The sequence below is a fragment of the Pongo pygmaeus genome, chromosome 18 (assembly GCF_028885625.2).
Source record: "Pongo pygmaeus isolate AG05252 chromosome 18, NHGRI_mPonPyg2-v2.0_pri, whole genome shotgun sequence".
NCBI classification, from domain to species: domain Eukaryota; kingdom Metazoa; phylum Chordata; class Mammalia; order Primates; family Hominidae; genus Pongo; species Pongo pygmaeus.
Window position 1 is genome coordinate 86,943,900 of NC_072391.2, and position 12,387 is coordinate 86,956,286.

At 58.0% G+C, this 12,387-nt stretch overlaps 1 protein-coding gene across 1 annotated transcript; it reads right to left on the reverse strand.

Annotated features, from left to right (window-relative positions):
• Window positions 1–442: 442 nt before the first annotated feature.
• Window positions 443–12,373, reverse strand: CHMP1A (charged multivesicular body protein 1A). The gene is made up of 7 exons (XM_054455452.2): window positions 12,200–12,373; window positions 8,501–8,520; window positions 6,586–6,663; window positions 4,419–4,565; window positions 3,251–3,379; window positions 2,572–2,759; window positions 443–2,069 (listed from the first exon to the last, which is right to left on the reverse strand). Exons 1-7 carry the CDS (start codon window positions 12,204–12,206, stop codon window positions 2,048–2,050), a joined length of 591 nt encoding a protein of 196 aa, XP_054311427.1. The 5' UTR covers window positions 12,207–12,373; the 3' UTR covers window positions 443–2,047.
• Between the last annotated feature and the right edge of the window lie 14 nt (window positions 12,374–12,387).

A 12,387-nucleotide genomic window follows, 5' to 3' on the forward strand; every position in this document is an offset into this window, starting at 1 on the left:
TAGACCAGAGACTCAGGAGGACCACGGTGCCCATTAGACCAGAGACTCAGGAGGACCACGGTGCCCATTAGACCAGAGACTCAGGAGGACCACGGTGCCCATTAGACCAGAGACTCAGGAGGACCACGGTGCCCATTAGACCAGACTCAGGAGGACCACGGTGCCCATTAGACCAGACTCAGGAGGACCACGGTGCCCAGCAAGCGTCCTGGTTTGGCCGAGGTGCACAGAGACCGCGTACGGCGCACCTGTTACGCAAGTTTTAAATCATTTCAAAGTAAGAACTGAACATGGGAAGTCGTCGGTTTGGACGGGGCCCGAGAATGAGCACAGCCGTCTGCCCAGCCCCTCGCAGTGAACACTCCAGGAGCCCCTCCTCAGCCTGGGGGAGATGGCCACATCCAGGGGCTCACCCAAGGCTCCAAAGCAAAGCTTGAGAAAGTTTCCAGGGATCCATTTGTTTATTTACAACAGCATTCTAGGAGAAAGGTGAATGGGCCCGTCTCCTCAGTGCCCAAGGGGACAGGACTGAGGCAGCCCCACCTGGCCCATGGCTCTGCAGAGCTCTGCACCCTCCCCAAGGCTGTTACCCACGATGGACAGAAGGACGTTCTCTCAACACCAGGGTTGATTTTGGGGAGGCTGGAGGGAACCACGTCCAGGACCTACCAACACTAGCCCCTCCCTGGGGGCTCCCAAGTTCTGAAAAGAAAACCAAACGCAATGAGCCCAAGTCAGGGTCTCCACGTTCCTGCACGTAACAGCCACGACACCAGTGCGGCCTCAGCGTGGGCTGCAGGGGTGGGCAGGACTGAGGAGGGGCAGGGACCTGCACTCCCCGCCAGCCGCCCACCACCTGCCTTTTCTACTTTGGCAAAAACAAAAACAAAACCAAAACCTGGAAGCCTCAAGACTATGAAGTAAACTTTAGGAAATGGAAAAGACAGCAGACTGTGGCCAAAGCCTCTCAGCCTCCCAGCAAGTCCTTCCCGAGAGCTGCTGATGGCTCTCCAGGGCCACAATGGCGGGTTTTCCTCACAGCAGCCCCAACCCCAGCCCAGCTGAAGACAGCTCTCCTGAGCTCCCTTCACCAGCTGCCTTGGCTTCCAAGCTGGGAAGGCATTGGGGTGTGGTCGGGGAAGGCACCCAGTTGTTTACAGATGGTAGAGGGCGACACAGGCAGCATCGTCACGAAGCGGGGCCCCAGGGAAAGGTCCTCTGGGAGAACCAGGCTGCCTACGGGGAGGAGCCGCAGACGCACCCGCTCGGACCGCAGCCAGCCGGTGGACAGGCTCCCTGTCGAGGAGACAGATAGCACAGCACATGTGGCCAAAGGCACCTCCAGAGGCAGCAGCTGAGTGAGGATGAAGACTGCAGGGTGGGCACACTTGGATGTGGATCTGGGTGACGGTTCTGTCCCCACGGACTGGGCAGCTTTGGGAACTGAGGGAGTGCAGGAGGCCAGGGGGCTCAGCCAGCTGGTATGGGCGGCCGAGACCCCACCCCTGGAATGATGGAGGAGGAGGATGTCATTGTAAATACCACCAGGACAGCGTTGGGTGGCACCTGACATCCCCCAGCACACATAGGCCTGTGGTGCCTCCTTGGGCTATGTCTGCCCACACGGTGGGACCTCTTGCCCGCTGAGGTGGTGCGGAGAGGCCTCAGGGAGTTGCTTGGCAACAGGGCAGCCCTGACCCCCTCTGGCTGATGGGAAGCAGCATGTCTGCTGCCCCAGAATCTGAACGCCCCCACAGTGCTGGGTGAAAGTCCACATGGCCCCTCCTGGCCTCCCCATTGTGGGCCCAGAGTCACAGAAATCACCCCCAGAAATTTGCAGAAACTCAACACCAGGACACAGACCCACTGCCCAACCTAAAAGAACAGGAACAACCCTGAGGCCATGCAGGCCTGGCAGGTGAGAGACGCAGAGTGGCTGCCGGCCGCAGCCCCGCAGGGTCAGCACAAAGGCAAGACGCGGTGGGGAGAGGACAGGAGCCTTCTGGCACATCACGGGGCAGAGGCGGCACACCGCGGCGGCGCACGGCTAGTTCCTCAAGGCGGCCAACCTGGAAACCAACAAGGCTCAGGTCAGGGCAGGGGAAGGGGGTCTCTGACCACCACGTGCTCCCAGCGAAGGTGACCCTTTTCCTCCTCAGTGTCCTGAGATAACATGAGTGACAGGCCTCGGAAACAGACATGCCCTGTCCCACCCTTACCTGATCTGTTAGGAAGGGTACAGTATTCTAAAGTGCACTGCAGACGTGCGTAAACGCCATGCCTGACACACACGCAAGCCCCCACGCCAGCCGGAGCAGGGCGGGGCAGCAGCAGGGCGGCTCGGCTTGGGGGCGGCTGCGGCTGGGGCCTCTGAGTCGAGATCAGGGCTCCCTGGTCGGAGCCTCAGCCGAAGTTCTCCTCTAGCCTCTAACCACAACCCTCTCTCCCTTCCCACAGCACCAGAGCGTAACCCTCTCTCCCTTCCCACAGCACCAGAGCGTAACCCTCTCTCCCTTCCCACAGCACCAGAGCGTGGGGTTGGTGACACAGCGTTTCGGGGACCGACCCTACCTCCGTGAAAGCTGGTCCTCCTGGCTGCGCACAGAGCTCTCACCCACGGCAGAGGCGCCCTCGGGCAGCTGGCTGAGCTGGTCCAGCACCTCCAGGCCATTCTCCTCGGCAATCTGCATGATGAGGCTGTCCACCTGTTCCTGTGGCGTGGTCAGGGTGGTGGCCGAGCTCATGGAGTCCTCCATCACCTGGGGGCGGGAGCACGCTCTGGACAACAGGTGGGGCCCAGGCCCATGGGGCCCCATTCAGCTTCACAAGGGTGCGACCACACTTTTCGTTCCCTCACACAGCCAGCCACCTTCTTGCCCTGTTCTCTCAGTGACTCTCTCTCTGTCTCACCTTCCATCAGGAGCCTTTCCCGCCCCCCCACCCAGCCCCATCCTCTGACTGTGCCACGCCTGCTGCCTCAGGTGGACATCTTTCTACACCTCTGCATGCTTGTTTGCCATCTGAGCCTCCCCACAAGGAGCCAGGTGCCTGAGGGAGGCCCCCGCCGCCCTGCCCACCTTACCTGTCAGGGTCCTGGCAGGGACCCAGCACAGAGGATGCTTGGTGACGTCAGGGAGCAACCACAGGTATGCAGAGACAGCACGTCAGCCTGTGAGCCACCCCTCCCGATGAGCTGCCCACACACCCTCCTTGTCCCCAGGCCACAGCCCCAAGGGCAGGGGCCGCATACCGATGTATGGACGTCCAGGTTCTGCACCTGCTGCTCGAACCTGTCCATCACTGAGGAGACCTTCTGCAGGTCCATGGTGCTCAGGGCCTTGTCCAGGGCTTTGGTCACCTGGGCCATGTTCTTGGTCACCTGAGACAGAAGAGGGCGCAGGAGGGAACAGGATGAAAGGCAAGCGGAGCTCACGCACGAGGGACGGGTCCCCTGGACTCTGACAGGAGAGCTGGGGCACCCCAACCCTGACCCACAAAACCCCAAGTCTAGGTGAGCTATCATCTGGGTCCTATGGAAAGACCAACTCAATGGAAAAGGCCACGGAAACCCAGTGCGGGGTCAGCGGAGAAACGGCTCCCGACATGGGGTCTCCAGGACCACTGTGTCCTCCTGGCCCACCTGCACTGGGTGAAGGAAATGCCTGCAACAGCCAAGGCTCTGCTGTGACGTCCCTGACCCAGCAAATGAGCCTGGCCATGCAGGCTCTGCCTCTTGTGGGAGTTGCCAAGACCGAGGCCCGGCCGGGCACAGTGACAGTGAGTGGTCCACGCCTATAACTCCAGCACTTTGGGAGGCCAAGGTGGGAAGATTGCTTGAGGCCAGGAGTTTGAGACCAGAGGGGCCAACATAGACACCCTGTCTCTACATAAAAATGAAAAAATCAGCTGGGCATGGTGGTGGATGCCTGTGGTCTCAGCTACTTGGGAGGCTGAGGCAGGAGGATGGCTTGAGCCCAGGAGGTTGAGGCTGCAGTGAGCTGTGACTGCACCACTGCACTCCAGCCTGGGTGACAGAGCAAGACAGTCTCTAAAAAATATATATTAAAAAAAAAAAAAAAAAGCCCAAGTCCTATCAAGAAGTCCTTCCTGGGGCATCAGTGCAAGCTCAGGGTGCAGCCTCACCTGTGTCCCTGCCAGCACTCCCCACCCCGGGCGGATCCAGCTTCCCTCAACCTCCCCACCCCGGGCGGATCCAGCTTCCCTCAACCTCCCCACCCCACACTGATCCAGCTTCCCTCAACCTCCCCACCCCACACTGATCCAGCTTCCCTCAACCTCCCCACTCCACGCTGATCCAGCTTCCCTCAACTCTGAGCTGCCCCAGATCCAGGCCGCAGAGCCCATTCCTGCTTCAGCCAGCAGACGCCACCCATCCAGCACCAGGGCCCAGCGCTCACCCCCTTCATGGTCACAGCCGTCTGCACCTTGGAGGCCACCGCGTCTACGCGGGACGCCATCCGAAGCCAGTTCACACCTTCGTTCTTCTTGCGGATGGCGTTCTCGGCATACACACGGGCACACTCTACATTTTTCTGCAGAAGGGCCTGAAACCCGGGGGAAAAGCGGCTGGAAGAACTCGGTGGTGTGTGTGCCCCCTGCTAGGAGCCCAGTTTTTTTTTTTTTTTTTTTTTTTGAGACGGAGTCTTGCTCTGTTGCCCAGGCTGGAGTGCAGTGGTGCGATCTCGACTCACTACAAGCTCCGCCCCCCAGGTTCACGCCATTCTCCTGCCTCAGCCTCCCAAGTAGTTGGGACTACAGGTGCCCGTCACCATGCCCGGCTAATTTTTTTGTATTTTTAGAAGAGACGGGGTTTCACCGTGTTAGCCAGGATGGCCTCGATCTCCTGACCTCGTGATCTGCCCGCCTCGGCCTCCCAAAGTGCTGGGATTACAGGCGTGAGCCACCATGCCCAGCCACAGGAGCCCAGTGTTGAGGAGGTGGGTGGGCCTCTCCCCAGAAATGTTTGAGCTAAAAATGCAAACACCCAGGCCCCAGCCCAGCCCCCCAAGCAGGCTTCTGCTCCCCCCCGCACCCCTCCAGCACTCCACCAGGCACGGGACACAGCGGGTGACACTCAGAGCCTGTCGCAGGCAGTTCTCCGAGCTCCTTTCTCCTTGGGAGCCTGGCTGTGGGTGAAGAGTTACCAAAGTCCAATATGCTGGGACCTACTTCACTGATTACGCAGTTTTAAGAGCTGCACAAGATCCCACCTTCTTTTCTTTTTTTTCTTTTTTTGGAGGTGGAATCTCGCTCTGTGGCCCAGGATGGAGTACAGTGGTGTGATCTCGGCTCACTGCAACCTCCACCTCCTGGGCTCAAGCAATTCTCCCGCCTCAGCCTTCTGAGTAGCTGGGATTACAGGCGTGAATCACTGCGCCCGGCCTAGATCCCTCCTTTCCTTCTGCCCTGTCCATCATGGGGAGGGGACCCCTCCTGGAGAGGCACCCCTGTGAGCCTCCAGCCCCATCCCAGCCCTAGGCACCAGCTCTGTAGGGATGACAGAGCTAAAAATGATAGGATCCGCTGGGCCCGGTGGCTCATGCCTGTAATCCCAGCACTCTGGGAGGCCGAGGCAGGTGGATCACCTGAGGTCAGGAGTTTAACACCAGCCTGGCCAACATGGTGAAACCCCATCTCTACTAAAAATACAAAAATTAGCCAGGCGTGGTGGCGCATGCTTGTAATCCCAGCTACTCAGGAGGTTGAGGCAGGAGAATCACTTGAACCCAGGTGGCGGAGGTTGCAGTGAGCCGAGACCGCACCTCTGCACTCCAGCCTGGGCAACAGCGAGACTCCATCTCAGAAAAAAAAAGATAGGATCGTGGCAGGCAGCTAGCTAGCAGCCCTCCTCCTGCAGATGGCAAAATCAAGTTCAGAATGTTGGAAATGCAAAGAAGGAAAAGAATGAAGGCAATGCACTCATCTCTGTGCTCTGGACGCCCTCAGTGGGCTGGGAAGGTCTGGCAGGGGCTGTAGGGCAGGGACAGAAGCCACTCTGGGCTCCACCACACACAGCACCTCCCTTCCTGAGTGCCTGTTTGTCTCATGTGGGAAGCAAATACTTTGAGACTCAGAAATCATTGTGAGGATTAGGCTGGGCACAGTGGCTCATGCCTGTAATCCCAGCACTTTTGGAGGCCAAGGCAGGCGGGTCACTTGAGGCTAAGAGTTCGAGACTGGCCTGGCCAACATGGCGAAACCCCATCTCTACAAAAAAATTAAAAAGTTAGCTGGGTGCAAGCCTGTAATCGCAGCTACTTGTGAGGCGAAGTCCCTAGAATCACTTGAACCCGGGAGGCGGAGGTTGCAGTGAGACAAGATCGCACCTGTGCATTCCAGCCTGGGCGACAGAGCAAAATTCCACCTCAAAAAAATAATAATAATAATTTTATATATATATATATATATACATATATTTATCAAAGTGACGATTAAATCTTGATGTAGAAAGTGCCCTGCCCCTCCCCAAAAGGCATCAAAACAAAACAGGACACAAAAATAAGGGCAGAAAAGGACAGAAGACAGACCAGGAGAGTCACGACCCCACGGCCCCCAGGGTCTTACCTTCTTCACTTTGGCCTGCTCCGCCTTGGAGTCCTTCTCCGCCTTCTTGGCCAGCTTCTCCAGCTGCTTCGCCGTGAACTGAGCGGAAGCCGGAACGTCCTGGGTCAGACATGCGGAGCCCATCCCCCAGGCCCTGCTCTCCACACCCCCACACCTGTGCCCACGCCTGTGCCCACACAGGTTCCTAAGCACCCATCAGCCAGCCTGGGCCCAGCACACGGCAGGGAAGGTGTGAAGCCTGCGGGCGTGCATCCTGGGCGGTGAGAGATGGACCAGCTGGAGGAGGAAGCTGCCTGCTCTGCCTCAGGCTCTTTCTGGGTTTTCTCCAGTGTCTGTCTTCTCCGTGAACAGCCTCACCCAAGGCCTCCTCCAGAGCGCAAGGGTCAAAAACCTTTCAATCTGATCTCGGCTCCTGCTTATGGATGGCTTTTCAATGTCAAAGAAAGACTCAAGGAAACTCATTTCAGGCTACCCTCAAGTCATAACACAGAACTCCAGGTAAAAACACACCTGAAAGTGTTATCTTGAGAGAATGCTGTGGATGCAGGAGGTTGCTGGGCAGCACATGCAGCTTCTGGGGGCCTAACTGCTCTGCCAGCACCACACGGAAACAGGGCCTCTGGCAACACCACAAGGAAAGAGGGCCTCTGGCAACCCATCTGGAACCACAGACGCCCTGTACCAGGTAGCCCTGGGCACCGCAGCACCACAGGATGCCGGACACAAGCAGGCCTCAGCCGGTCCCCTCTGTGCCCAGCAGCATCTGGCAGGCTCACCATGATGGGAAAACATCCCAAAGCCGCATACAGTAGCTCCGGCACATCACTCCTGCCCAGTAGCTCAGAGCCAGCGACAAGGCAAGATAAAGCTGGCCACGGATGAGCAGCCAGGAGCTCATCCCAGGGAAATCCACGGAAACCTGCCCTGGATTACTGGAAGCTGCAACCTTCACCCCACATGGGAGGAATACTCAGAAAGCTCTCCTTCAAATGATCTCAAAGAATGAGTCCACACAGCGGAACATCAAGGCCTAATGCCCAAGTTGTCTTTTTTTTTTTTTTTTTTGAGACGGAGTCTCTCTCTGTCACCCACGCTGAAGTGCAGTGGCACGATCTTGGCTCACTGCAAGCTCCGCCTCCCAGGTTCACGCCATTCTCCGGCCTCAGCCTCCCGAGTAGCTGGGACTACAGGCGCCTGCCACCGCGCCCGGCTAATTTTTTTGTGTTTTTAGTAGAGACAGCGTTTCACCGTGGTCTCCATCTCCTGACCTCGTGATCTACCCGCCTCAGTCTCCCAAACTGCTGGGATTACAGGCGTGAGCCACCGCGCCCAGCCCCAAGTTGTCTTTCTTAAGATGACACTCCGGGCCGGGCGCAGCAGCTCACGCCTGTAATCCCAGCACTTTGGGAGGCTGAGGCGGGCAGATCACAAGGTCAAGAGATTGAGACTATCCTGGCCAACGTGGTGAAACCCCGTCTCTATTAAAAATGTAAAAAAAATTAGCTGGGCATGGGGCGGGCGCCTGTAGTCCCAGCTACTTGGGAGGCTAAGGCAGGAGAATCGCTTGAACCCGGGAGGCAGAGGTTGCAGTGAGCCGAGATCACGCCATTACACTCCAGCCTGGGCGACGGAGCGAGATACCGTCTCAAAAAAAAAAAAAAAAAAAAGATAACACTTTTTCTTTCATGGACGACCCTAAGGATCTGCCTCCACTTAGCCTGAGATAAGGAAAGAGCTAATATGTCACCAAGGCGGCTCAATAATCCCCTCCTTGGTCAGCAGTCTGAGCCCTGTGTGGCGGTCACTCAACTGTTCTATAATCTGCCCGACTGTTTCTGTGACTCTGAGGGAGCGTGGCTCATACTATCTGTTCTCACCAGAACAGGGCTGGGGTGAATGGCCATTCAGTACATACCTTCAACTGGAACAGGGTATCTGCAAAGAAAGAGGGAATGCTTTGAGGATTGGGAATGGGACATTACACTTCTGGCAGGCAGGACTCACTAGGATCCTTCTAGACACCAGGAGCCAGAACACACACACAGACCACACCTGCCTGGGGCCTTCGGGGAGCCCCCCCCAACAGGGGAGGCACAAGACAGATTCGTGTACCAGCCCTGGCTCCTTGCTAGCCACAGGACCCAGCAAATGCAGACCCTCCCTCCCTGTTTCCTTGTTGGGAACATGAGGGTGGCACCAGCCAATCTCAAAGGCTTAGTGTGAGGACAGAAGAGGTCATGGACGCAGCATCTTTTGGCCATGGTTAGAATCCAAAAGATGGTGGTTTATAATTAATGCAACTTTGCAAAAGTCCCTTGGGATTCTTTCCCAATTTAAAAGTTCACTTGTAATCCCAGCACTCTGGGGGGGGCCGAGGCTAGTGGATCACTTAAAGCCAGGGTTTGAGGCCAGCCTGGGCCAATTTAAAAGTTCAGTACTTGACAGTTTACTTTTTACAGACTCTTTCTCCCCAAAAGTAAATGGATAAAAATAGCAAGGTGGTAACTCTTAGGCATCAAAGAGCTGATTTCCAGCGGGCACAGTCACTCACGCCTGTAATCATAGCACTCTGGGAGGCTGAGGTGGGCGGATCACTTGAGGTCAGGAGTTCCAGACCAGCCTGGGGAATATAGTCAGACCTCATCTCTATTAGAAAAAAATATTTTTTTTGGCCGGGGCAGTGGCTCATGCCGGTAATCCCAGCACTTTCGGAGGCCGAGGTGGGCAGATCACGAGGTCAGGAGATCGAAACCATCCTGGCTAACACAGTGAAACCCAGTCTCTACTAAAAAATACAAAAAATTAGCCTGGCATGGTGGCGGGTGCCTGCAGTCCCAGCTACTCGGGAGGCTGAGGCAGGAGAATGGCGGGAACCCGGGAGGTGGAGCTTGCAGTGAGCCGGGATCGCACCACTGCACTCCAGCCTGGGCTACAGAGACTCTGTCTCAAAAAAAAAGAAAAAAAAAGAAAAAATACTTTCTTTAAAAAAAGTAGGATTGATCTCAATTCATTCAACTGCTAAATTTGGAGACTGACCCTGACCCCTGATTCCTGAAAGGGCTATACCACACCAGCCAGAATGAGGAAATGGAGCCTGTAAAAGAATGAGGTTACTGAGTGTTCACAAACGCACATCAAGGCTCCAAGATGAGACCTCCTGGGGTTCCAGTGAGCTCTGGGCATCGTTCAATCTATCGCCTGTCAGTGCAGGTGTGGTCAAGCCCAAGTTCAACCCGTCATCTATCAGTTCAGGTGTGGTCAAGGCCAAGGTTATCTGTGACTGGAAAACAGCCAGCCTGACCCAGGTGACACAGTGCAGGCCAGGCGGGCCATCCCACCCAACTCACTGTGGGATGCTGGCCAAACCGCCCTCCTCACCTTGGCTTTTCCTCACCTCGGCTCTCCCTCACCTCAGCTTTCTCTTCCAGCCGTGTGTGGCAGCAGAAAAACCCAGCTAAGGCAAAATCTGACTCTGAGGAAATCTGACATGGGCTTGAGAGAAGTCCCCTCAAAAGAGCTGAGTGAGCTGTGGAGTGAAAAGCCACATTTTTTTTTTTTTTTTTGAGACGGAGTCTCACTCTGTCACCCAGGCTAGAGTGCAGCGGCACCATCTTGGCTCAGTGCAACCTCTGCCTCCCCGGTTTAAGCGATTCTCCTGCCTCAGCCTCCCAAGTAGTTGGAATTACAGGTGCACGCCACCAGGCCCAGCTAATTTTGTATTTTTAGTAGAGACAGGGTTTCACCATGTTGGCCAGGCTGGGCTCAAGCGACCCTCCCACCTTGGCCTCCCACAGTGCTGGGATTACAGGTGTAGCCACTGCAGTTCTGAGTGAGTGTCTCCTTGAGCCCTTTCCCATCCGTATGCACAGAGCCCACAGTCTGGATGCAGGTTGCTTCACCATCCCCTTCTGGTGGGCCTGTGAGTAGCTCAGGTGCCCTCAGGTGACTTTCCAGCCTACTTTTTTTTTTTTTTTTTTTGAGACCGAGTCTGGCTCTGTCGCCCAGGCTGGAGTGCAGTGGCAGATCTCGGCTCACTGCAAGCTCCACCTCCCGGGTTCCTGCCTCAGCCTCCTGAGTAGCTGGGACTACAGGCACCTGCCACCACGCCTGGCTAATTTTTTTGTATTTTTAGTAGAGGCGGGGTTTCACCATGGTAGCCAGGATGGTCTCAATCTCCTGACCTTGCGATCCGCCGGCCTCGGCCTCCCAAAGTGCTGGGATTCCAGGCGTGAACCACCACGCCCGGCCCTTCAAAAAGTATTTTTAAAAGCCTGCCCATCACACCAGCCCAACGATGTTTCAGCAAACGTAGGACTTCATTTTGCCAGATTCTTCCTGTTCTTTGGTATCCCTGAGCACAGAGCCAGCCCCAGATGTAGAAGGTAAGAACTAGGGCGTCCCGTTGAGCACAGAGCCGCTTGCCTTGTGCTGGCTCCTGCTCAAACCTCTGCTTCCCCATGTGGAGAATGGACGCAAAGAGCTGCTGTGACCAGGGCCTGGCACTTAGGGAGCGCTTTCTGTCTGAGCTCTTCTAATTTGTCGTGATGCTGTTTGGGGGCAGGGGGTGCAGCTGTCACTTTTTCTGGTGCCCTCTGACCCGACATTCCAGGGCCCGAAAGGCCGAACAGGCATCGCACAGTCCCCTCTACCGAGCTGGCCGGAAAAGGCGCCTGACGCTGAGGAGTGCCAGGGGCGGGAGAAAGGGTCCTGGGTCGGTGGTCAGGGGTCCAGGCCCGGGGCAAAGGGTCCTGCGTCGGGAGTCTAGGTCCTGGGTCCATGGTTGGGGGTCGGAGGTCGAGGCCCCGGGGAAGGCATACCGGGTTGAGAGTTGGGGGTGGAGGCCCCGGGGAAGGGGTCCCGAATCGGGGGTCGGGGATCGAGGCCCGGGAGGAGGGGTCCCGTGTCGACGGTCGAGGCCCAGGGTAAAGGATTCCGGGTTGGGGGTCGGGGAAGGGTCCCGGTCGGTGGTCGGGGGTCGAGGCCCGGGAGAAGGTGTCCCGGGTCGGTGGTCTAGGGCCCCGGGGAAGGGGTCCCGGGTCGGGGATCGAGGGTCGAGGCCCGGCGAAAGGGGTCCCGGGTCGGTGGTAGAGGCCCCGGGGAAGGGATCCGGGTCGGGGATCGGGGGTCGAGGCCCGGGAGAAGATGTCCCGGGTCGGTGGTCTAGGGCCCCGGGGAAGGGGTCCCGGGTCGGGGATCGAGGGTCGAGGCCCGGCGAAAGGGATCCCGGGTCGGTGGTAGAGGCCCCGGGGAAGGGATCCGGGTCGGGGATCAGGGGTCGAGGCCCGGGAGAAGGGGTCCCGGGTCGGTGGTCTAGGCCCCGGGGAAGGGGTCCCGGGTCGGGGATCGAGGGTCGAGGCCCGGGGAAAGGGGTCCCGGGTCGGTGGTAGAGGCCCGGGGAAGGGGTCCGGGTCGGGGATCGGGGGACGAGGCCCGGGAGAAGGGGTCCCAGGTCGGTGGTAGAGGCCCTGGGGAAGGGGTCCCGGGGGATCGACGGTCGAGGCCCGAGAGCCCTCCTGAGCCCAGCCCGCGGCCCCAGGTGGGCGGAGCCCACGCCAGTGGGAGAAGCGGCCCCGCCCCGCGCGCGAGTCCCCGGAGGACGGCCGCGGCCTCTTACCGTCCATGGCCACAATGACAGAAGCAGCACTCGGAGAGGGAGAAGGGACGCCAACTCCGAGCGGCGTCAGGTCCCGGCGGCGATCGAACCGACCAAGCTGCACCCGGCGGGGACTTCCGGGGTCACCGCCCCACTTCCGGTCGCACAGGCTGCTCTCGCGAGAGGATGGTGGCCGGTCCCGCCAGAGG